This window comes from Dicentrarchus labrax, unplaced genomic scaffold, assembly GCF_905237075.1.
Source record: "Dicentrarchus labrax unplaced genomic scaffold, dlabrax2021, whole genome shotgun sequence".
NCBI lineage: Eukaryota > Metazoa > Chordata > Actinopteri > Moronidae > Dicentrarchus > Dicentrarchus labrax.
The window spans coordinates 4,613,522-4,637,284 of NW_026136714.1; the positions used below are offsets into that span (position 1 = coordinate 4,613,522).

Below are 23,763 nucleotides of genomic sequence, written 5' to 3' on the forward strand. Positions count from 1 at the left end.
TACGAACGAACACGGGTTAAAGAAACGGTTTTAAACGGCAACAGTTGGTGGTAACGTTACAATGGGGATTTAATGAGTAATGTTATAAATTTGGCTCTCCGTGTTTGTTTGTATGGAAGCCCATTTCTGCCAACGTGACACCAAACAAAAACATTATAATAAGAAACCTTCTCAAAATAATGTTTTAGTACCTCAAAATTATGAGAAGATTTCTCAATATTTTGACTTAATATCGCAAAACACTTAAATTTCCCCGATTATACGTACATATTTGACTTGTAATAGCAGTATTTTTCACTTCCTCCACCAGCGCCCATATAACTTGAACTCAGCATGTACGTTAAGTTACATGACTGGCGGTGGCCCGTGGTAGTTAACGTCCTCACAGACTGTAAAGCGGTGCAGAATCTTCGGTTGGAGTGATCCCTCTTGTCAAATAAACGATCTTTGTTCTTCCTCCTCTCGCCGCAACTCTCGCGGGAACTGCAGGAACGCGCCAAAATAAGAAAACAACAGCCGTGTCAGTGTCAGTGACAGAGACAGAGAAAGCTAGAAGACTAACCTTTGAAATAACTCTTTATATTTTTTTTTTCCAAATGTGGCTTCACTGACGGGTTTTTGTTCAAACCTGAGCGGGAGTTTGGTTTATCTGTAGCCGGCAGACCTCGATAGAAGATGGTTCTCCAAAACAGTGGAAGGTACAGATCGGACCGAGGTGGAGGAAATCAGGAAAACCAGTGAGTCGTTCCTCCTCTCACACACACACACACACACAGGCTCTTTCACCTGCTGTAATATACTGTGAATGACACTTAATGTGGCTGTGAATGTGTGTTTGAACCTAGGGACGATGGATCCGCGATGTCCGCCCTCAAGCGGCTGGAGCGCAGCCAGTTCACCGACGAGATGGACGCCCGCTTCGGCTTCGACAGGATGAAGGAGCCTGGGGAGAAAACAGGCTGGCTGATCAACATGCATCCCGTGAGTGTGTTTACACAGACATGTCATGTTTTATGAGGAGTGAATGGTGATTTAAAAACATTTTTTCCTACGTGCAGACAGAGATCCTGGATGACGACAAGAGGATGATCAGTGCTGTGGACTATTATTTCATACAGGAGGATGGAAGCAGGTTTAAGGTGTGTTAGAGGCAGTAATTATCATCTAATAACACACTTAAGATATGTCTTTTTCATTGCTCTTAACGTGTGTATTCTGTCTGTAGGTGGCCCTCCCCTTTAAGCCATATTTTTACATTGCCACTAAAAAGGTAAGTCTGTCATTTGGTACTTAAAACTCTTTGCTTGAAGACAACTTTATTTTAGGGACTGCACAATAATGGTTAAAAAAAAACAAACATTATCTGACTAGTTGACAGATATCGGTCTCTCAGTGGCCGGTGCTGATATTTAGAGACCTACGACACCGATATATAATGCTGATATCAGAGAAAAGTCATGTATAATTTCATTGTTCAATGCACATTACAATCTAATATACTCAGTTATCATAGTTTTAGATGGGAATTTTGTATTAATTAATGAAACAAAAAATATATATATATTGGTTTGTGAGATAGATTTCAGAAGAGGAGAGCGGGGTACAGATGTGACACCATTAAACTGCATTATTATGACATTATATATATTTATAAAACACTAGCCAGTAACGGTTTTAGATTGCATTTGCTGTCATTTAGGAGAAAAGTGTTGACATTTTGAAAAGAGGGGAACGTTAACATATCTGACGAGGCTGTCTGCAGATATTGCAATTGCAATATGATTCACAATTAGTGGGAATGGTCATTTTTGCACCTCAATTTTCATTTACACTGGAAGAAAAACCTATTAAAATCATAATGATGTGACATTTTTTAGGGTCTGTACCAAACAAACACATTTTATTACATCTGGAGAACAATATTTGTAGGCCAGGGCATCTCTGCAGCACTACTGTACTTCTTTATAACGCTGTTTTATCACACATTTTACCTTTTTTACCAAAAACTTCTAGCTCCTGTGATTTGAATAATGCACGTGGCCTTATTGCTATTCCGAGTATATTGCGATTAATTGTGCAGCACTACTTTATTTGCAGAACTGCGAGAGAGAGGTTATCTCATACTTGTCGAAGAAGTTCCAAGGAAAGGTGGCAAAACTCGAAATTATGCCAAAAGAGGACCTCGACCTGGTGAGCATGGTTTTAGTCTCCTTTTAACAGTGTTTTAAAAAAAAAAAAACACATTATTGTGATATAAAAACACTAAAAACTGTTAAACCTGTGCTCTCTCCAGCCGAACCATCTGGTTGGACTGAAGAGGAGCTACATCAAGCTGTCATTCAACACCGTGGACGACCTCATCAAGGTGAAGCGTGAGATCTCACCGGCTGTACGCAAGAACCGAGAGCGGGAGCAGTCCAACGACGCCTACACCTCAATGTTATCAAGGTACCACCAAACCACCACTTCCCATTGATTTCTAATGAGGTTTCTCCTGTTCGATATTGATCTGTTGACACCTTTGTTGGTTCTTACAGTGCCTTATCGGGTGGCAACGTGACCTCAGCAGACGAAGACGGGAACTTAAAGAGTATTTCAGACCAGCTGGACAACATAGTGGACATGAGAGAGTATGATGTGCCCTATCATGTTCGCTTGTCCATCGACCTCAAGATCCACGTGGTAAAGAAAGATTTCTGTGGTCCCAATGATTGTCGAATATCCTCTCAAATAAAAGGAGCTCGCTGTTCTAATCTTTACCGCCTCCTCTCCTCAGGCTCACTGGTATAATGTTCGATACAGAGGCAGCGCTTACTTACCAGAGATTGTACGGAGAGACGATCTCGTGGAGCGACCAGTATGAGGATTTTATTGATTACATCGCAGCATGGGATCTGATTCATTTTATTTATTCAGGCTCATGTTTGAGCATTTATTTCTTGTCCTTTTCTTTTTTTCAGGACCCCGTTGTCTTGGCTTTCGACATAGAGACCACCAAACTGCCGCTGAAGTTCCCAGATGCGGAGACCGATCAGATTATGATGATTTCCTACATGATTGACGGACAGGTGAGTTTCACATGTTAAGAATGCGTTTTATTCTGTCATTTATACATCTGTTGGTTTTGCTAACCTTTTGTTTCTCTCTTTTAAGGGGTTTCTGATCACAAACAGAGAGATTGTCTCTGAGAACATCGAAGATTTTGAGTTCACTCCCAAACCTGAATATGAAGGGCCTTTCACTGTTTTCAATGAGGATAATGAGGTACATAGCTCCACAGCAGTAGATAGACTGCAGTGGGAATATAAATGGAGGCGATTCAAAGAGTTCTTTCCATCTTTTTATTGTTTACAAAAGGATTTAAAAAATAACAGTATTGACATTAAAGTTGTTGTTTTTTTTTTAAGAGAAAGGAAAAAAGACAAAAATGAATAAAATTGGATACAAAGAAATGGTGGTTAACATTGTAAGCAATATAGACTAATAATAACAAGGACTGTCTAATAGTTAAAGGAATAAAAAAAGACCATTTAGACAGTTTAAAGAGTCTCTAGTGTGGTAATAACATGAGGTAACTTTACTTTGACTGCAGGCAGCACTCATTCAGAGGTGGTTCGATCACGTTCAGGAAACCAAGCCAAACATCTTTGTGACCTACAATGGAGACTTCTTTGACTGGTGAGCAGTTGCTGTTGTTATAAAACGATTACATTAATAACCCACATTCTATGATGTTTACCTTTTTTATTCCTCTCTCTCTCTTTGTTTCCACTCTCTCAAGGCCTTTTGTTGAGACTCGGGCTGGCCTCCACGGACTGAACATGTACAGGGAGATTGGTTTCCAGAAGGATAACCAGGGAGAGTACAAGTCCAGTCAAGCAATCCACATGGACTGCTTAAGGTTTGCTCACCTGACACTGTTAAAATGATTCCAGTGTGATTTATGTAAACGTACACTCGGGAGTTAGCATTCATTTTAGATCAATTAATTGTCCTTCCAACCTCTCCTCTGTGTCAGGTGGGTAAAGAGAGATAGCTACCTGCCCGTGGGAAGTCATAACCTCAAGGCAGCAGCGAAGGCTAAATTGAGCTACGACCCAGTGGAGCTGGACCCAGAGGAGATGTGCCGCATGGCAACTGAGGAGCCTCAGGTATGGAAATGGACCTGTGAAGTGAACAATTCTTGTTTTGAGCGGGCGTTTGCAATTTCGTTGATGTTTTTCCTTTCTCTACTTTTCTGTTAGACTTTAGCCACCTACTCTGTGTCCGATGCTGTGGCTACATATTACCTGTACATGAAATATGTTCACCCCTTCATCTTCGCCCTGTGCACCATCATCCCCATGGAGCCTGACGAGGTTTGTCTATTGTGTGCCTTTCGAAAAGACTGAAGTCCATTAAAAGAAAACACACTTTTTTATGATTGTTCATTTCTTTTCTTACATTGCTCTGTTATCAGGTGCTGCGTAAAGGTTCTGGGACTCTGTGTGAAGCTTTGCTCATGGTGCAGGCCTTCCACGCCAACATCATCTTCCCCAACAAGCAGGAGCAGGTCTTCAACAAACTGACAGACGACGGTCACGTCATGGACTCGGAGACCTACGTGGGCGGCCACGTGGAGGCGCTGGAGTCCGGAGTGTTCCGCAGTGACATCCCCTGCCGTTTCAAAATGGTACGTCTCAGCTCAACTTCCAGCTGGTTCTCTGCTTTGCTGCTTTTTGTATGTTTTTAGCGTGACAGTTTGGTCTGATGCGTTGACAGAACCCAGCTGCGTTTGACTTCCTGCTGCAAAGAGTTGAGAGAACGATGCGTCATGCCATCGAGGAAGAGGAGAACATCCCTTTGGAGCAAGTCACCAATTTTAATGAGGTGTGTTGGCTTGTTTTTTTTTTTTTTTGTTGTGGTTGTGCTTCCAAAGTTGTCCCAGCATTATCAGCTTCAAGTTATACAACGTCTCTGGTATTTTCTCAGGTTTGCGATGAGATAAAAAATAAGCTGACTTCTCTGAAGGAGGTTCCGAACAGGATCGAATGCCCCCTCATCTACCATCTCGACGTTGGGGCGATGTACCCCAATATCATCCTCACCAATCGCCTGCAGGTGAAACAGGAATCAAAAGAAAAACACATCGGATGAAAGATAAAGAAAAGCGTGGATTTCAGTACTTATATTTTCTACTTTTACAGCCATCCGCTATGGTTGATGAGGCCACTTGTGCTGCCTGTGACTTCAACAAGCCTGGTGCCACCTGCCAGAGGAGGATGGCCTGGCAGTGGAGAGGGGAAATCAGTGAGTTCATGGTGTTTAATTCTTGCAAGCATTGGATTGAATACAGTAAAAGTTTTAAATTGTTTTACACTTCTCCCTCAGTGCCTGCCAGCCGCAGTGAGTTCCACCGCATCCAGCAGCAACTTGAGTCTGAGAAGTTCCCGCCGTTTTTCCCCAACGGTCCACCTCGTGCCTTCCACACTCTCAACAGGGAGGAGCAGGCCAAACATGAGAAGAAACGTCTGGCAGGTACCTTCTTTTCTTTTCCGGCTCCTTAGAGCCAGTATTCTAGTATTCTAAATTACTGCTTGCCAAAGCATAGTTCGACCTGTCTTTAATTTGTCTCAGACTACTGTAAGAAGGCCTACAAGAAGACCCACGTCACCAAGCGAGAGGAGCGAGTCACCACCATCTGTCAGAGAGAAAACTCCTTCTACGTCGATACCGTGAGAGCTTTCAGAGATCGACGTTATGAATTCAAAGGACTCCACAAGGTATGTTTTGGTATTGATTATTTCTATTTTCAATTTGTTACACATTTCCATATATTTTCTATGTTCTATACATTAAATTGCCAATCAAAAGGACTCGCTGTAAAGTACTTTTTCGTGCAACCTCTGCTAAGGTGTGGAAGAAGAAACTGTCATCAGCTCAGGACAATGGAGACGCTGCTGAAGTGAAGCGCTGCAAAAACATGGAGATCCTGTACGAGTCTCTTCAGCTGGCTCATAAGTGTATTCTGAACTCTTTCTACGGCTACGTCATGAGGAAAGGGTACTACAGTTTTCATCATTTAGATCATTAAATATCCTCTTACTTGCACTATTACACAAGCTCTTTGTGATAAACACCTGATGTTGTCTGCTCTGACTTTTCTGTCTCCACCAGGGCGCGCTGGTACTCCATGGAGATGGCTGGCATCGTGTGCTACACTGGAGCCAACATCATTACTCAGGCCAGAGAGCTCATCGAACAAATAGGGTGAGCGTCATGTTGATAATGTGATACATAATTATAGAAATTACTTCTTTTGCCAGTGCAAGATCAGCTCCGGCTCAGGGAAGAGCTGGAAGGGATCCACAACACAGCGTTTCATCAGCAGATTCTCGCCAACATATTGGCTTGAATCCAGCTCTGGCAGCATTGTTTTTCTTATTTTCTTTTGCTCCTACGCCATATATTTTAGTAGCAGATATTGCTTATATTGCAGGTCAGAATATTTGTTATATAATTGAAGCATATTCACTGTTACCTGAACCCCTAACTTGTTCAGTCAATTCACATTGCCCTGAAGAAGAAAGGCATCAACCAGATTTCTAATGTGAAAAACAGCAATAGATTTTCATTTTACACGTTTTTAACCTTTACTTCCCTCCCTCTCAGGAGGCCCCTTGAGTTGGACACTGACGGCATCTGGTGTGTCCTCCCCAACACCTTTCCTGAGAACTTTGTGGTGAAAACCAGTAACGAGAAGAAGCCCAAGGTGACCATCTCGTACCCAGGGGCCATGCTCAACATCATGGTGAAGGAGGGATTCACCAACGATCAGTACCACGAGCTGGTCGACCCCGCGACCCTCACATACAACACAAGGGCAGAGAACAGCATCTTCTTTGAGGTGGACGGACCGTACCTGGCCATGATCCTGCCTGCTTCGAAAGAGGAAGGGAAAAAGCTGAAGAAAAGGTAAAGCAGTAGTGGATTTTCTTCAGTGATAAAATGTACTAATAGACATCTGGTTGGGATTGGATGGATTTGTTACCAGAATTAATGAATGGGCTTCCTAACAAGGTTCATATTATAAATGTACTGCGATTTATGAATATAATTTAAGGTTTCTCTGTTGATTTTAGGTATGCTGTGTTTAACGAGGATGGCTCTCTGGCTGAGCTGAAGGGTTTTGAAGTGAAGAGAAGAGGAGAGCTCCAGCTCATTAAGATTTTCCAGTCGTCAGTGTTTGAAGCTTTCCTCAAAGGCACCACTCTGGAGGAGGTGTACGCCTCTGTGGCCAAAGTGGCTGACTACTGGCTGGATGTTCTGTACAGCAAGGTAAAAAATTCAATCCATCATAATATATAAAATGGCATTCTAGTGATGCAAGATATTTACATAATTTAAAATAAAATATAATTTGCAGAGAAAGCTCCATCAAAATGTTGGTTCCAGTCCTTATTGTCTTCACAGCCGATTTATTTCAATGGTTTTGCAGGCTGCCAACATGCCAGATGCGGAGCTGTTTGAACTGATTTCAGAGAATCGTTCAATGTCCAGAAAGCTGGAGGATTACGGAGAGCAGAAGTCCACTTCTATCAGCACAGCTAAGAGACTGGCTGAGTTCCTGGGAGACCAAATGGTAAAAGATGCTGGTCTGAGCTGTCGCTACGTCATCTCCCGAAAACCAGAGGGTTCGCCCGTCACAGAAAGGTGAGACAACTGATCACTGATAAACCATGAAATTACAGCAGACATTCTGTAACATTGCATATTAATTTTATAAAAGATTAAGGGTATAGTAATGCTGTTGGTATGATAATCACACAGTTATTCTATATTCTATATGTTCAACTGTTCATATCAAAGCCAAGTAGTGTGAGCAGGTTAAAGACGAGACATATGCCATGTGTGAGTGGCTGTTTGTGATCTCCATAGGTTTTTTTTTTTTTTTTGGAGCGAACATTTTGATTTATCATAGTAGGAAAGGTTCAGGTGTTATTAGTACGTTTTTCAGAGCAAATACAAGTACAAGTATTTTGGTACTTGCCAATACAGAATACCAATACGAGTGCTTAATAATACCATTAAGTTCTAATAATGTCTTTGAAAACATGTTTTATCAGGTCTTCCTCACGTATAAAATGTAAGGTTGCTAATGTTGTCAACAGTTTGGAGATATAACATTGCTTCTCCTTCACCTTCCTGTTTAACTAATAAGACATTGCGTAATGTCACGTTGCTGTAAAGTGGTATCGGAGTATATAATTTTTTTTATGATTGCGACTGTGAGTACATGAGCACTGTATCGGACCCGATACCAGATACTATCGGTGCATTTCTGTTAATGATGGTTCCTTTGTACTTAAGTTTCTCGATAATATGTGAAAATAAAGATACAACTTCATCTGCTTGCTTTAGTCAGGCTTCAGTAAGTTGCTATCTGAAAGAGTTTTTCCATATATGCTTCTAAAGGAGCTTGTCTGATGGTCAAACAGTGTCTGAAACCCCCTCCTCCCAACACCATGGTGGGTTTTCCATTTGTAGCTTCTCTGCAAGTTGTCTCACGAGGCCACAAAATGCTTGGTCGAAACCCACACTGCCACGATGCTATGATGACAGTTTTTTCTGGATTAAATAAATTGATGTCAGAGTTGCTTTCCCAATGTTAAATGTTTCTGGAGAACAAGCACTTTGTAATATTAGCAGAAGTAAAAGCTTTGACTTTGAAGCTGACAGATTCTTTCTCTCCATCAGAGCCATTCCTCTGGCCATCTTCCAGGCAGAGCCCAGTGTAAAGAAACATTTCCTTCGTAAGTGGTTGAAGATGCCCAGCCTTCATGACTTGGACATCCGCTCTGTAAGTTTTTAACATTAAACATTAAATGCATTCAGAAAAAGTTTTCACTGTTGTCTGAATGTGCTTGTGTGCTCACTCTGACATTAACATTCCTGTCGCGGGCCTTTCCAGATCCTGGATTGGAGTTATTACATCGAGAGATTGGGAAGTGCCATCCAGAAAATCATCACCATCCCTGCAGCTCTTCAACAGGTTAAAATTTAAACGCGTCTCATTGGTTTCTCAGTATACCCTAGGTTGATGTACTAATTAATCTATCTATCATCAGGTGAAGAATCCGGTACCCAGAGTAAGGCATCCTGACTGGCTTCACAAGAAACTCCTGGAGAAAAACGACATCTACAAGCAAAAGAAAATCAGTGAGCTGTTCACCAGCGAGGGCAAGAGACAGGTTTGTTCACCTCACAGCAAATGTCCTGTCAAACTATCAACACAGAAAGCTTCCTCTGCCTCCATCAGTGGACACTCTTTTCAAAATGGCCTCCTCTTCTCTCAGGTGGCCCATCAACCTCTTGAGGCGGGTCAAGCCACTGACATAGAGGACTTTGGAAGGCCAGCCAGACCTCTGCAACCAGCCATCCTCATCAGCACCAAACGGAAGCGGGCTTCCCAGGGAGAGGACAGCCAGGTGGAGTCTCAGGATGTGGAGCTCACTCAGTCCTGGAGAGAGATCCTGGGGCCACCCCCACCTATGGGAAAGACGCGGGTAAGCTGGCAGAAATGTCAATGTACTGATTCTTAGTCTTCCAGCCAAATTATATGACAGATATCTTCCAGCACTCCTTGACAAATATTGCAAAACATTCACACAGCATGTATATTGGCGTTGTCTGTACACAGAAGGAGCGCTTAGTGTGGCTGCGTTACCATAAGAAGAAGTGGGAGCTGCAGCTAAGGCAGAGGAAAGAGAGAAAGAAGAGGAGGAGGCTGCTGGATGGCGAAGTTCAATCTGTCGGGGGAGGAGTGATCAGAGATGGCCCCACCACCGGCCTGGGAAGCTTCCTCCGCCGAACAGCACGCAGCATCTTGGACATGCCATGGCAAATTGTGCAGGTGGGGTAAAGTCACCTTCGTTATCATCCTCAAGTAACAAAACAAGTAAACAACATCTAATCTTGTCTCATGTGATGTTCCTGTTCCCTGCCCCTCTCAGATTGCAGAGACTAGTCACCCTGGTCTGTACAAGCTGTGGGCTGTGATTGGAAATGACCTCCACTGCATGAAGCTCAACATCCCACGTGTCTTCTACGTCAATCAGAAAGTGCCAAAACAGGAGGAGGGGTCCACGTACAAAAAGGCACGCAAAAAGAAACTGCATTGCTCTTTTTTTCTCCTATAAATAGTTTGAAAGCATGTGTTGTCTTAATGAAGTAATCAAATAAATGAATGATTTAACTTCAGGTGAACCGCATGCTGCCTCGCTCCAACATAGTGTACTACCTTTATGAGTACTGTGTACCAGAAGACATGTACCAAGAGCACATCAACGAGATCAACGCTGACCTCTCTGCCCCAGACATTGAAGGAGTCTATGAAACTCAGGTACCACATATATATATATATATATATATATATATATATATATATATATATATATATACCTTGTGATATTATACTAAAACCTGTGAAAAATGTGTAAACAGAATGCAGTATTAATAAGATCTTTTTCAGGTCCCGTTGCTGTTTCGTGCACTGGTGCAGCTCGGATGTGTCTGTATGGTCAATAAACATGTCGTGAGGGATCTGGCTGGTCGGGAGGCTGATACTTTTGACCTGGAGCATCTGGAGATGAGGTCTCTGGCCCAGTTCAGCTACCTGGAACCTGGTATGTCATCTTGAATTGATGTCTGATTGATTGTGGTTTGTTTACCATTTACTTTCCTTCTAACCTAATATTTCGCCTTATATCATGGGATCCTGCTCATGTTTTACCTCACTGTTTCTTCTGTCCTCAGGGAGTGTTCGCCACATGTACCTGTATCATCACAGCCAGGGTCACAAGGCTCTGTTTGGCCTGTTCATCCCCTCTCAGCGCAAAGCCAGCATCTTTGTACTAGACACAGTAAGAACAATACAACTCTTTAATTCCTCCTCTGCCACTGTGTTGCTGTTTTGACTCACATCTTGTGAACTGAGGCTCTTCCAGTGCCGACCAATGTATAGCAGCTACATTGAAAGCCTAATTGATTTCTAGAGTGCAGTTGAACTTCTTTGGAAGGCTTTCTTGTTTCCACTGCATCCCTTTTGTGGCTGACACAGAGCAACCCTTCAGGTCTGTGTACATTTTCTCTCCTAAGGTCAGAAGCAACCAGATGCCCAACCTGAGTAACCTCTACACAGCCGAACGCACTGCTCTCCTGGAGAAGACGACCGAGGAGCTCCTGCCTCCAGAGAAACACAACTTTGAGGTCCGAGCTGAAAACGATGTCAAGGCTATTTACCGTGCACTGCAACGCATACTGCTGAACTACAAGGTAAAATACTACTGAAGCTACTTAAATATGATCTTCTAATGATTGTACACACAGGCTTTGCTAATTGTGTGCCTGCATTGGCGGCTGCTGTTTACAGGAAGAGCGTCGTGGTCCCACCCTCATCGCTTTGCAGTCAAACTGGGAGTTGCGGCGGTTGGCGGCGGGGATGCCGGTGCTTGAGGAGTTTCCAGTCGTTCCAGTACATGTGATTGATGAGATCAGCTATAACGTGCTTGACTGGCAACGCCACGGTGCCCGGCGCATGATCCGCCACTACCTCAACCTGGACAGCTGCCTGTCACAGGCTTTCGACATGGCCAGGTACAAACTGCACACTGCTAGTTCTGTTATTATTCACCCATAGGATAGAGTGGACACTTTGTATTTTTATTTTAATCACTTGTTTGAGTCAAATGCCTCTACAAACAACTCCCGGACATGCTTTGTTAGTAATTTTGGTTGACAGCATTCAGATTTACTCGTATAATGTCTTTCGCTTTCAGGTATTACCACTTACCTGTGGGGAACTTGCCTCAGGATGTGTCCATCTTTGGCTCAGACTTGTTCCTGGCAAGACATCTAAGGAAGCACAACCACCTGCTGTGGCTTTCACCCACATCCAGGCCCGACCTCGGAGGAAAAGAGGCTGATGATAGTCGTCTGGTCATGGAAAGTGAAGACAGGTGCTCTGTGGAGATCAATGCTCAAGGATGCTATTCCACAGGTACCTGTAAACACTTAATCTATGTCCAAGAGAGATCATAAAGCAACTGTGAATCTTTGAAGTGTATTTCTCTGTATTTATGAATGACCCTGCTTCTGTTTCTTTCAGTATGTGTAGAGTTGGACCTGCAGAGCCTGGCGGTGAACACCATCCTCCAGTCACAGCATGTCAATGACATGGAGGGCGGCGCTAGTCTGGGTGTCAGTTTTGATGTGATCCAGCAGGCCTCGCTGGAGGACATGATGTCAGGAAACCAGGGAGCCAGCGCTCTCGCTAGCTACGATGAGACTGCTCTCTGCTCCAACACCTTCAGGTGTGGAAACATCTGTGGTGCATGAATACTTATGCTTCTAGTTGTTCCTCATCATTTAAGGAAACATGTCATGTATTATTTTTTTTTTGCGTTTGGTTTCTCATCAGTGTTTGCTCTATGTTGTATGAGCAGGATCTTGAAGAGCATGGTGGTTGGATGGGTCCGAGAGATCACACAGTTCCACAATGTGTATGCAGACAACCAGGTGATGCACTTCTACCGCTGGCTGCGCTCCCCCAGCTCTCTGCTCTATGACCCTGCGCTGCACCGTACCCTGCACAACATGATGAAGAAGGTGTTCCTACAGTGAGTGTCACGTCATCCTCTAAACTACAAAAAGCACTATCACATCTATTTAGTCATTTATTTAGTCTTAAAAGCTTTGTTTTCAAAGTATTGGTAAAATCTCCAATTCTACACCAGAACAACTTTACATTGCAATTTTACAACATAAGCTCTGATCATGATGCTTTCATCTTGTTTCTTGCATTGATATATCCTCACCTTTAAACATGCATCACAGCTACGGTGTCATCTTCTTTTAATAATCATTCTCTCATTCCGCTGTCAGGCTGGTTTCTGAATTCAAACGTCTCGGCTCCACTGTGGTGTACGGAAACTTCAACAGGATCATCTTGTGTACTAAAAAACGGAGGATAGAGGACGCCATCGGCTACGTAGAATACATCACCAACAGGTCAGACATTTACCCTTCTGCAGGTCACACCTATAGAGAGACTGTTTGTACATCTTGTGAAGCAACATCCTACATCCGTTGATAAGAAATATAAATGTAAAACAAATGTACCTGTATTTTAAAAAAATAAAACTGTATCTGACCAGACTGCTTGGCCAATAAAAGAGTATGTGTATATGTATCTGTTGCCAGTGGTTTGAAGTAAGAGCCGGACACTAAAATCTGAAGGGGAAAAAAGAGATAGAACAGAATTAGCCATTAGCGCAGTTAGATGTTTTCCAGAGATGGTGTTGTGGTCTGTATCATGGGAAGTGAATTTTAAGAAGCAAACTTGAAAGAGGAGAACTACCCATTAGACTAATGGAAGGAAAAATAAATAGGGAAGTTAGGCCATTGTGTCAATATTGTAATGTGAAACTAAATATCTTAAGTTATTTTGGTCATTGTTGTGTTGTTATGGTTAGCACCAGTTTTTTCCTCCCCCCTCAAAGCAGCATTACAGCAGCATTTCTGAACGTACCAAAGTTCAAAAGTCAAACAAACAATGATGCTTTTAACTCTTTTATAGATATTACTAATGAGCATCTTCCTGTGTTTCCCCTCCACACAGAAATATGTTTTTCTACTTGTTCCTACAGTTGGATGTTTGAGCTTCACTCTGCAGAATGATGTGTATGTGCAAAGTTTGATACTAGATGGAAGTTTTCACATTCACCTGCTGAAAGTGGAAAGTTTCTCTGTGAAGGGCTGGGCCTACAAGCGTGATTTGTGATCCCAAATACTTTAGTACTTTAGTATACGTCAATCCTCGTCCAGAATGCAACTTATACAAGTTTGATGTAGAAACCAGTGCACATACACCGAGGATGGACTTTACAGTAGTAGGAAAGTGGAAAGTAACCAAATTTGCATATATATTGATTCTGGATTTTTTAAAAGAGGGACCTTTATTAAGGATTTGAATGTGGAAATTATACCTGTTTCCTTTTCTTTAAATATTTCTGAAAGCTCATCTTCAAAATAGTCTCTCCTATAATATTGTAAATAGACCCAAAACCTGAAAAATAACCTTCCTAACTTTCTCCTGTAGCATCCACTCCAGAGAAATCTTTCACTCTTTGTCCATCTCCTTCTCGCGATGCTGGGAGTTCCTGCTGTGGATGGATCCGGCTAACTGCGGCGGCGTGAAGGGCAAATTGCCCACCAACATCTTGTGCGGAGAGGTAATTCAAACTGCAACGTCTGCCTCATTCAATATTTGCATTTATCAAAGTAGTTGAATAAAACACAAACACAAACTCATGCCTCTTCCACGGCCCTTTTTTTTTATGTCAGGACGGAGCCAAACAGAAGAAAAACAAACAAGGGGACGGAGAGGAGGAGGGCAGCGAGGACGAAGACGAGGACGAAGCAGAGGAAGATGATGGCGATGGAGAGACGGATGAGGTGGAGGAGCTAATTGAGAGCAACTGGAACATCATGCAGTATCTGCCCCAAACTGCCTCCTGTCAGAACTACTTCCTCATGATTGTCTCCGGTAAAAATAATAACCAGTTCACGATAGACTTTTTTTTTCTTGCTTTTTCTCTACCTACTTTTAAACACATACTTTCTGTGGCAGCCTATATTGCAGCAGTCTACCACAGCATGAAAGAGGAGCTGAGACGTAACGCTCCCGGGGCAACGCCAGTCAAGAGACGTGGAGGCAGCCAGGCTTCCCAGCAGGCAGTGGGGGACTTGAGTGCTCTTCCTGGTAAGATGCTGTTTGTGGGGCTGCTTTAGTTACAAAAGACTTCCCTCATGTGTCTTAGGAACTTCACATTACACTCATTAGAGTCGCCATAGGCTAGTGTCTGTAACACTTACACCTATGATTGGGAGCTTTTAAATGCATTTAAATGGATTGCCTCTCAGTTGTGATTTTTTTAAAACTGTCTCCCACAGGAATGATCTCCTTCTCCCAGGAATATGTGTCCAGCGAGCTGACGCAGAACTTTTTCACCATTACTCAAAAAATCCAGAAGAAGGTGACTGGCACCAGGAGCGTGAACCATCCTTCTGAGATGTTCCCCGTTCTGCCCGGATCCCACCTGCCACTCAACAACCCAGCACTGGAGTTTATCAAATATGTCTGCCAGGTATACCGACTTACAAAGCTCTTTTTGTGTGTTTCATGTAATCATGATTATTCTCTCACCACATTGCACAGTTTTTGCAGGATTTGGAACTGCACAAATTCTCAATTCCATCTTCTGTCTCCTCAGGTCCTTTCACTGGATGCCAACATAGTGAACCAGGTGAACAAGCTGAAAAGAGACCTCTTGCGTCTCGTGGATGTCGGAGAGTTTTCCGAGAATGCCCACTTCCGTGACCCCTGTAACTCCTACATCCTGCCAGAGGTCATCTGCCATCACTGCAATTTCTGTCGTGACCTCGACCTCTGCAAGGACCCATCTGTGGCACAAGTGAGAGAACGGGCATTGATGGGCATGATAATAACGCTCTGATTTTTAACTTGATTAATAAATTGTATCAAATTCCAGTTAGATAAACCGTGTTTTCCTCTCCTCAGGATGGTTCGGTTTTGCCTCAGTGGTTCTGCTCCAACTGCAAGGCGCAGTATGAGACTGAGTCTATTGAGATGGCTCTGGTGGACGCTCTGCAGAAGAAACTGATGAGCTACACACTGCAGGACCTGGTAAGTAACCTTAATATGTACTGAATTATTTATGCTGAAAGATCAAACATCCTAACATGAATGTCCAGTGTCCCTTTTAATGTCTTTGTTGTATGTCATCCCCCTCTCTCTACATGTTTCCTGCCTGTATCTCTATTGTCACTATAAAATAAAGAATAATAAAAATGCCCCAAAAGTAATCTTAATTTAATTTCTGACCATTGCTGGCATTGCAGTCTTCTCCCTCCAAAAACAAACTGATCAGCTGATTAAAACCAGTAAAAACAGAGTAAAGCAGTCTTCCGTTAAAAATCTGTTTCGCTGACACTGTTCAGCACAACAAGGCCGAGCAGCTGTTAGCTCAACTTGTTTCTCTGATCATTTAAGATCCATCCAGTTAAAATGTATATTTAAAAACAACCAAGATCTAAAACGTGTCTTAAAACAATTTATGAAAATGCGGATATGACGTAATTGACAGGTGACTGGTGAAATTATCCGTTATCCGAATAATATTACAGATTTCTCTGTTTGAACATTGTTGAAAACATTAAAGATATATATATATATATATATATATATATATATATACAACATAGGTCTAGTGTATTAGACATTTTAATGCGGTATTTTACATGTATCTTTAAAACAAACAAATATCCAAACACAACATAGTTTCACTTGATTTACTTTCTGTTTAACGGTCTGCAGCATCTTCTGATATTTTTCTTGAAGCTGCCTCACTGCTAAAAACTCTCTGTGTGATTTTTAGGTGTGTACAAAATGTAAAGGAGTGAAGGAAGCGAACATGCCCCTGTACTGCAAATGTGCCGGAGACTTTGACCTCACTTTCCCAGCCAAGGTTTCTACTCTCAAATACAATTTTTTTTTTTTTCAATTTAGCGATAAAAGCACATGACATTCGTTCTAATGGCTGTTTTTTTTTTTTTTTTTCTTCTTCCATTTAAAGAGCTTCTCTGAGCAGATCACAGTGTTCAGGAGCATAGCGTCCCACTACAACATGAGCTTCCTGGAGGAGACCATCGACTGGTTGCTTGTTATGAGCCCACACATCAGCCAGAACGCTCACTAAATGTGACCTCTGCCCTTCCAACACTCCCGCAGCTGCATCTCTGGCAACTACTTTTCAATCTGGGAAATTCTGAACGTTTCCCAGTTCAAGCACTTGTTTCTATGCTGTTTGATGGTGTGTAATGTTAAGGGAGGTTGGAAGACTGTAGATATGTTTTAAGTCTTGATTATACCATGATAAAATTATGTATTTGTGTGAATTTCATATATTGACTGTTAATAAATATTTTTCCAAGTGTTTTAACTGTGAGCCTGACCTGTCTTTACTGCTCAGTTACTTTACTCTGCGCTGTAGGAAGCACTGCAGTCCTGCCTCCGAGGACAGGGCATAAACATCTTGAGTGCCGTTCACTCTGAGGACCGTCATTAATCAGCGGTCACATTTTGTCGGAGCTTCTTCCTCACTTAAATGCTAATGTGATCGTTGTGTACAGCTTTTCTCTTTGTTCTTAACCGCTCCGACTCCCCCCCCATTTATTCCGCCTTTATTTACAGTGAAACGCATTAGACATGTCTGATGTTGCATAATCCTCAACCATCAAAGTTTTTCTTTGGTGTGGTAATTGTGAAGATTCTTTTTCTGGTTTTGATTTTTATGTTTGAGGAATTATTTGGCAAATCTGAACCTTCAAGTCTTCATCTCATGAGAGTCTTTACATTTTAATGCAGGCTGAGCTTTCTTGCACAGCGATACTAAGAAAAGAGCAAGCGTTTCTAGCTGGTTGTAAATAAATTCTTTACTGTTTTTGAATGTGAAAATGGTTTGGTGGTTAGTGATTGCTGTGAGCGAGTCTGGATCACAGTGATCTTAACTCATGCACCTCCACCACTTTAACCTCATTGGCCCACAGATGACTCACTTTGCCTGCTGATGGGTGTCTCCCAGACAAGTAATCACATTTCAGACTCCGATCTGAGGCACAATTAGATTGGCTCCTTAAGAGTTTCTCGCTGACACACATTGTACATGTACGACTGAATGAATGAGAGCATTTACAGGGCCTGTGACTAAGTTTCTTTTTGTAAGTCTCTCAATACATCTTAGATCTAACAACACAGCTTGAACTTAGTATTAAAATTGATTAACATAAGCGCTACAATTTAAGATATAACATTATATGAATTTTCAGCTCTTTAAATGTCATAAACACCATCTCCACACTGATATGTCACTGTCCATTGTGCTTCTCCATACATCATGGCAGATATCGATCCATTAGACTTGAGTCTTAAGTCTTTTTTTACCACTGACATTTGTATTGCTCTCAAGCCTCCAGATGGATTCACACTTCCCTACAATCTTGTTAGAGAAACCATTTTATGGGAAATGTCGGTGTTATTTGATTACTGCTCATTGCTCTCCTCGTGCGTGTCCTGGCAGTTTCCTCCTATATCCCCTAGTTATGCTGAGCACGTCAGGTTGAAAGATGAAGGAAATGAATCAGAATATTTTGATTCTTCAAACATGGTGTGCAGTTTGTAATAATGCAGATTTATAAGAGCAAAGGTCAGTGCTTTATGATATACTGTGAAATAAGGATTTCATGGTAATATGAAACGTGAGTTGATAGACGACATTATTGCAATACATTGACAGAAATGGGCATAGTAATGTTTCTCATTACTGTGTACTCAAATAGGTTTCTGCTATGAAATGGTTTAGTTTCTGTTCATACTGAGAAAATAAACAATTTTTTTTAAGTGGTGTTACTGTCTGCTGAAGTCATGTCGAAAGAGAAACAATTAATTGCATTGTACAGTTGTGGTCCATCAAGGTTTTGAGACGATATAGGAACTGAATCTGCTGCACAGGCAGAGCCTTTGAGAAGACCGGCTGTCTCTCATAAGATGCTCTCTGTCACGGTGATTCTCTGTCAGTTTATATTCCCACTTAAAAAACAGCATAGCGACCGCTGGCAGTCCGTAACCGAGCTGTTGCAGGCACCTGAGAAAGCACTCAGAGGTGCTGTTGTTGCCACAGTCAGCTGACGGAGGAGAGTCCACACTCTGGGCCAGCGAGGACTGAGGCAACTGTGGTGACATTACAGCGGTACACCTTCTGACAGGTCTGAATGGTTTGAGCCGTAGCTGTTGATGTAGCTGAGCTCTGTGGATATGGGCACCTTGGGCTCCTTGATAACCTGTGGAGGAAAGATATTCACTTAGAGATGTTTACATATGACATGAGAGTAAGTAGTTTAGTAGTTTGTGGCACAGAGCAGTAGACTGGTTGGGTTTATTTTACTCTTTTTAAATCCTATTTTTATGTCTTCTTTATTGTTTTTGTTGTTTCTGTTTTTTCTTCTTCGTGCCTTTTCTGTCTTAATATAGTGAAGCACTTTCCTCATTGTTGAAAGGTGCAATACAAATAAGCTTGCCTTGCCTTGTTCTATTGAAGTGTCCCAGTAAGCTGTGACAGTGTGACAATGAGCCAGCATGCACAATACCTGGACCCTGAAACCAAAGCAGCTAAATGGAATTTAGCCATCAATCATTTTTTTATTAATTTCTGGGAAAAAAGGCCTGTACAGTACTCAAAATATAGAGAATATTTTTTGAGAATCTTGTTGTCCCTGCATTATCATTAAAGAATTCATTTAGATTTAGAGATTATGCTTTACTTTTGCTTGAGTAGACACATAACATTGTTTACTAGTAGTAGTAACTAAGAATGACTTGAGCACACTGATTTCTTTAATTGTGCGTTTCAACACTACCGTGTCTTCATCAGAGGCAAAGACAAGACAAATCAAGACAAAGACATGAGGCAAACAACAAATATAGTCAATCTATAAAGTATATATAACCTATACATGTTGTTTGCCTCATGTCTTTGTCTATTTCGACTCTGATGAAGTAGTGTCAAAAACATTTGCACAATTAAAGGCTGCGAATTCAGTGTGCTCCAGTCCTTCTCTGCAAGCTTGCTGCCCTTGAAATGAGAAGCACCTGATTTATATGTCTATTATATATATATATATATATATATATATATATATTACTAATTACAATTATTGAGTAGCTGTAAAGGAAAGACAGCATTATCCACTAAGGACCAGGACCAGTGTGAAGGATTTATTGGCATCTAGCAGTCAAGTTGCAGATTCTGTGTAGGAGAAACCACAGTGGCCACAAAACTCACAAAAAAATTCACAAATTCCTTTCTACAGCCAGTGTTTGGTTTGTCCATTCTGGGCTACTGTAGAATCATTAATAATCAGTTACATTTGCTTTTCACTTGTTCCATGGTAACTACTCAAAGTTTTGTGTACCGTATACCAAATTATGTACTCAAACACGTCTGTCGGTAATGTTTGGAAGTCATCTCATATCATCTCATCTTTTATTTATGAGATATCAAACTTTTCTTAACCAAATATTCAAACTTCCTTGAACACAGATGGAATAATAAGCGCTGAGGTTGAATATATGAGGCCTTTTACTCACTTCATCAAACTTCCTCTCGCTGTAGATTTCATTCTTGTCAATAAACGTCAGCATGATCCAGTCACAGATAATGGTGCACTAGAGGGTTGAAATGTAAAGAAGAACCAGTTTGTGGTGGAAAGAGTGAGTGCTGTGACTTTAAAACCTTTAAAATAAGAAATGAATGTTATAATTACAGAACTCACAATCCCAACTGAAGTCATAGCAGTCACCACGCTGATGATGGTTGGGATGGGACTGAATTTACCAGCCTGAAAAAGAAATGCAAATAATATAATTAGAGTCATCACAGTATGTTGAAAGTAGACCGCAGTGATGATGGTGTATCCGCTTACATGTCCGTGAACTATGACATCCAGACGGATGCCGTAGGCCTTGATAAGTGTCCGAGACTCTACCCCATGCTTACTGTAATATTTGGCAAACCTGGACAATTACACAGAAATCACAAGTTGTGACCACAAGCCAAAGAGATCAACAGTTTAAAACACAGAACTCAAAGTGTTTGTTGTTAGAGCTCACCTGTAATAGTAACCAGAGTTGGCCTGATCCTTGCGGAGATCAAGACGACGGAAGGAATATGTAGGTTTACAGTTTGAAGGATCAATATCAAGGTTACACTTCCAGTTGATGAAAACCCCAATCACTCCTCCCTGAGCAAAAAAACAGCAACGATCATATCTTAAGGAGTGCTACTCTATCACAATGTGGGTCATTGTTGTGTGCCATCCTTAAAATATCATAGTGGCAGTTATATGTTGCTCAAAATAAGATACATATGTGTATAAAAAAACATTTAGTGACATTTTAAATCTGGAAAAGCACATTTTGTAGTGCACATCCCGTACTCACAGTCCTGCAGAGCTCACTGAAATTCTCCCTCGCTTGATCTGCGATGTAGCCCAGGCGGAAGTTAGGACAGTAGGGCTCTTTCTCCTCATCATAATGACACTTATTGAGGTATTTCTGCATGTCACGCTTGTTTGAAGCATCTTTGATGTTTCCTCTGCCAAAGACAAAAACAGGAGTTCTTCTGCAGCTCGTCTAATGTCCAGAAGCACTGCCTCCGTGTGTGTGTGTGTGTGTGTGTGTGTGTGTGTGTGTGTGTGTGTGTGTGTGTGTGTGTGTGAGTGAGTGAGTGAGTGAAGGTACCCTACCTCAGTACTTTAAATTTGGGGAAATGGATAGAGTTCCTGATGAACACTGTGAAATTGATGGCCTCCACTAATGCAGGTTCTCTGTTGGAAACACATAATCAGATCAGTTAAACATCCCGTTGCTAGTAGCAACCACACAGTTTCAAAGCAGTTTAACTGACATTGCTACGTAATCCACAATTTTGTGTGAATCTGTGAGCATGTAAATATTAACAGACATCGTCTATCTGCTCTCAAAATGCTCTTGTTGGAGCAATATCTGCTTTTATTACAACTGTTTTATGATTGTTGATGTAGTTTCTCTGGGGCCAATCATCTGATAATCTGTCTGTGGATCTAACTATCGCTTATGGCAGTGGTTCCCAACGACCCCTTAAAACAAAGCTTTGTCTGCTTGTGAACCCTCGTCACAGGTCAATTCAGGTGGGGGTTATCTATCGCCTGTCTTACCGTAAGGCGGCGTATTCCTCAATAGGACACCAGGTTTGGATCTCACAGGTCTTGAAGGTGTGGTTGTAGTACTGAACACATTTGCCGGTCCTTCTGCCTGTAAGAAGTGTTTGTGATTAAAAACTGTGGCAAATACAGACCAACCAAGCTTGAAGAAAGATTTTGTGAGGAATAAAAACGGTACCATGGCCATCAAAGTCAACCTCTCCCTCGACACAGTCAGAGTCTGCTGTACAGTTGGCATTGGCAATATTAAAATACTGAAATGAAATGAGACAGATACTCAGTCATGGGGGAGAATAATCTATTTAACTGCATACAAGTATCTGTTAGTGTTAAGAAAGCTTTGTTGACCTCTCACCTCAGCGCAGAGTCCTTGCATCTGATCATACGTAACTTCTCGTCTCAGTATTGTACTAACCACATCGCCGCCCTGTGAAGGAAATGCCACAAATTTGTTCTACTATGCAAATAATAATTCTGACAGACTATAAGGAGGTGAGACTTCCTTGATTGTATTGCAGCATTTGCTCTGGACTCACCTCTGAGGGTCGAGCGTACTCCACCGTGTCCAAGATATCGTCTCCATGAACTGCTGTGCCTTTCATGAGTGTGTAAACTGAGCTCTCTGGACGAGTTTCACTTTCTTGGTAGGCTTTCTGACTTATGAAGACGTACCTTCAGGACGATAGAACAGACAAACCCAAAATCACATTTTCTGTCGTGACGTCAATTTATATTGGAGGTATCAGATTACCCTGGGTCTGGATCAGCCCGCATTGCCGAAGCCAAGAGAAGAAGAAAAGATGACGCATGCAGTTAAAACTCAAGACATCTAATCTATAAACTAGTTTAGAATTTGAAACAACAACATGAATATTAATATCCCCACAAAATCAAAGTCTATAAAAACTGCTCTCCTCAGTTCTAATAAAACGTCTAATAATGGACAGAGTGACTCAACTACAATTCTTGACTGCAATTATGTTTCCATAAATTATGTTGTTTATTTGTTTCCACTTAATTGCTAATGAGAGGCATTTCCTCTGTCAGCTTCCCAAATTTAAAGTTGCAGTGCAATATTTATCCTTACACGCTTTGTTTACACACAAAAACAAACAATTTTATACTGTTTTTTTCCCCAAAAAGATGCATTCAAACTAACACATGATATATCTGATAACAGAAAAATGTTGAAATTCAACAAAGTGAAGTTACCAAAGCATTCCAGTGTCATAGATTGTCCCTTTTAGCACACACAGTGGGCATGCAAAGACACAAACATGAAGCTTACCAGATGAAATAGGTGATCACAAGAAACTGAACGCCTCTATATATGACTCCAAGAGTTCTGTTTTTAACCACCATCACCTTTGGTGTCTCATAGTCCCAGAAACCAAGAAAATAATCCTTTATGAAGTCACGTAGCCCCATGATGAAGTTATGAAATAATTCACACATATCTTAAAATGTCCCCGTGAACTCTAATTTCTCTGTATCTAGCTTTTTATTTCTCTCACTATTTTTCTTTCTCACTCTCTGCTCCTGCTCAGCTCTGTTCTGCATCTCTCCCAAGCATCCCTGGCACCAACCAGACAGAGGCAGAAGAGAAGGGGGGTGGGGCTCAGATGTGGTTGAATCATGCGTTTTATTTCAAGTCAGTTACACTAATGATTGTTTCTATTTAACATGTTGGTTAAATAGAAAATCTGAGCTGAAGTGCTTACAGTTTTGCACAGGAACTCATTTTATAGACATATTTAAACTGTTGCCTCTGTTTTTTTTTTTTTTTCTGAACAGATTGAAAATCTTTTATTATAATGTTCCCTGTATTAAAAAAAGAAAACTGCAATAAAATATAAACTTATTTTGGAGGCATTGGTGCAGACAAAC

General features: G+C 41.5%; 2 protein-coding genes across 2 annotated transcripts; one reads left to right on the forward strand and one right to left on the reverse strand.

Annotated features, from left to right (window-relative positions):
* The first annotated feature begins 501 nt into the window (after window positions 1–501).
* On the forward strand, window positions 502–17,060 carry pole (polymerase (DNA directed), epsilon). The gene is made up of 48 exons (XM_051423030.1): window positions 502–737; window positions 846–981; window positions 1,059–1,139; window positions 1,226–1,270; window positions 2,098–2,190; window positions 2,294–2,448; window positions 2,538–2,682; window positions 2,777–2,857; window positions 2,961–3,068; window positions 3,154–3,264; window positions 3,593–3,678; window positions 3,782–3,901; window positions 4,019–4,151; window positions 4,245–4,358; window positions 4,460–4,672; window positions 4,762–4,869; window positions 4,972–5,100; window positions 5,187–5,289; window positions 5,371–5,517; window positions 5,617–5,762; window positions 5,894–6,042; window positions 6,157–6,249; window positions 6,652–6,954; window positions 7,122–7,317; window positions 7,478–7,692; window positions 8,737–8,839; window positions 8,951–9,031; window positions 9,108–9,230; window positions 9,336–9,545; window positions 9,680–9,892; window positions 9,993–10,136; window positions 10,241–10,381; window positions 10,511–10,664; window positions 10,795–10,901; window positions 11,137–11,313; window positions 11,411–11,634; window positions 11,817–12,037; window positions 12,146–12,350; window positions 12,483–12,656; window positions 12,922–13,047; window positions 14,138–14,270; window positions 14,383–14,584; window positions 14,669–14,800; window positions 14,992–15,185; window positions 15,312–15,512; window positions 15,620–15,745; window positions 16,497–16,586; window positions 16,695–17,060. The coding sequence occupies exons 1-48, from the start codon at window positions 676–678 to the stop codon at window positions 16,815–16,817; spliced, it is 6,876 nt and encodes a 2,291-aa protein (XP_051278990.1). The 5' UTR covers window positions 502–675; the 3' UTR covers window positions 16,818–17,060.
* Window positions 17,061–17,538: 478 nt separating this feature from the next.
* p2rx2 (purinergic receptor P2X, ligand-gated ion channel, 2) lies at window positions 17,539–23,461 on the reverse strand. Its single transcript, XM_051423031.1, has 12 exons — window positions 23,165–23,461; window positions 22,413–22,548; window positions 22,232–22,303; window positions 22,055–22,130; window positions 21,871–21,967; window positions 21,421–21,501; window positions 21,116–21,269; window positions 20,786–20,916; window positions 20,599–20,689; window positions 20,449–20,514; window positions 20,264–20,341; window positions 17,539–18,957 (listed from the first exon to the last, which is right to left on the reverse strand). Exons 1-12 carry the CDS (start codon window positions 23,329–23,331, stop codon window positions 18,859–18,861), a joined length of 1,248 nt encoding a protein of 415 aa, XP_051278991.1. The 5' UTR covers window positions 23,332–23,461; the 3' UTR covers window positions 17,539–18,858.
* Window positions 23,462–23,763: the final 302 nt, after the last annotated feature.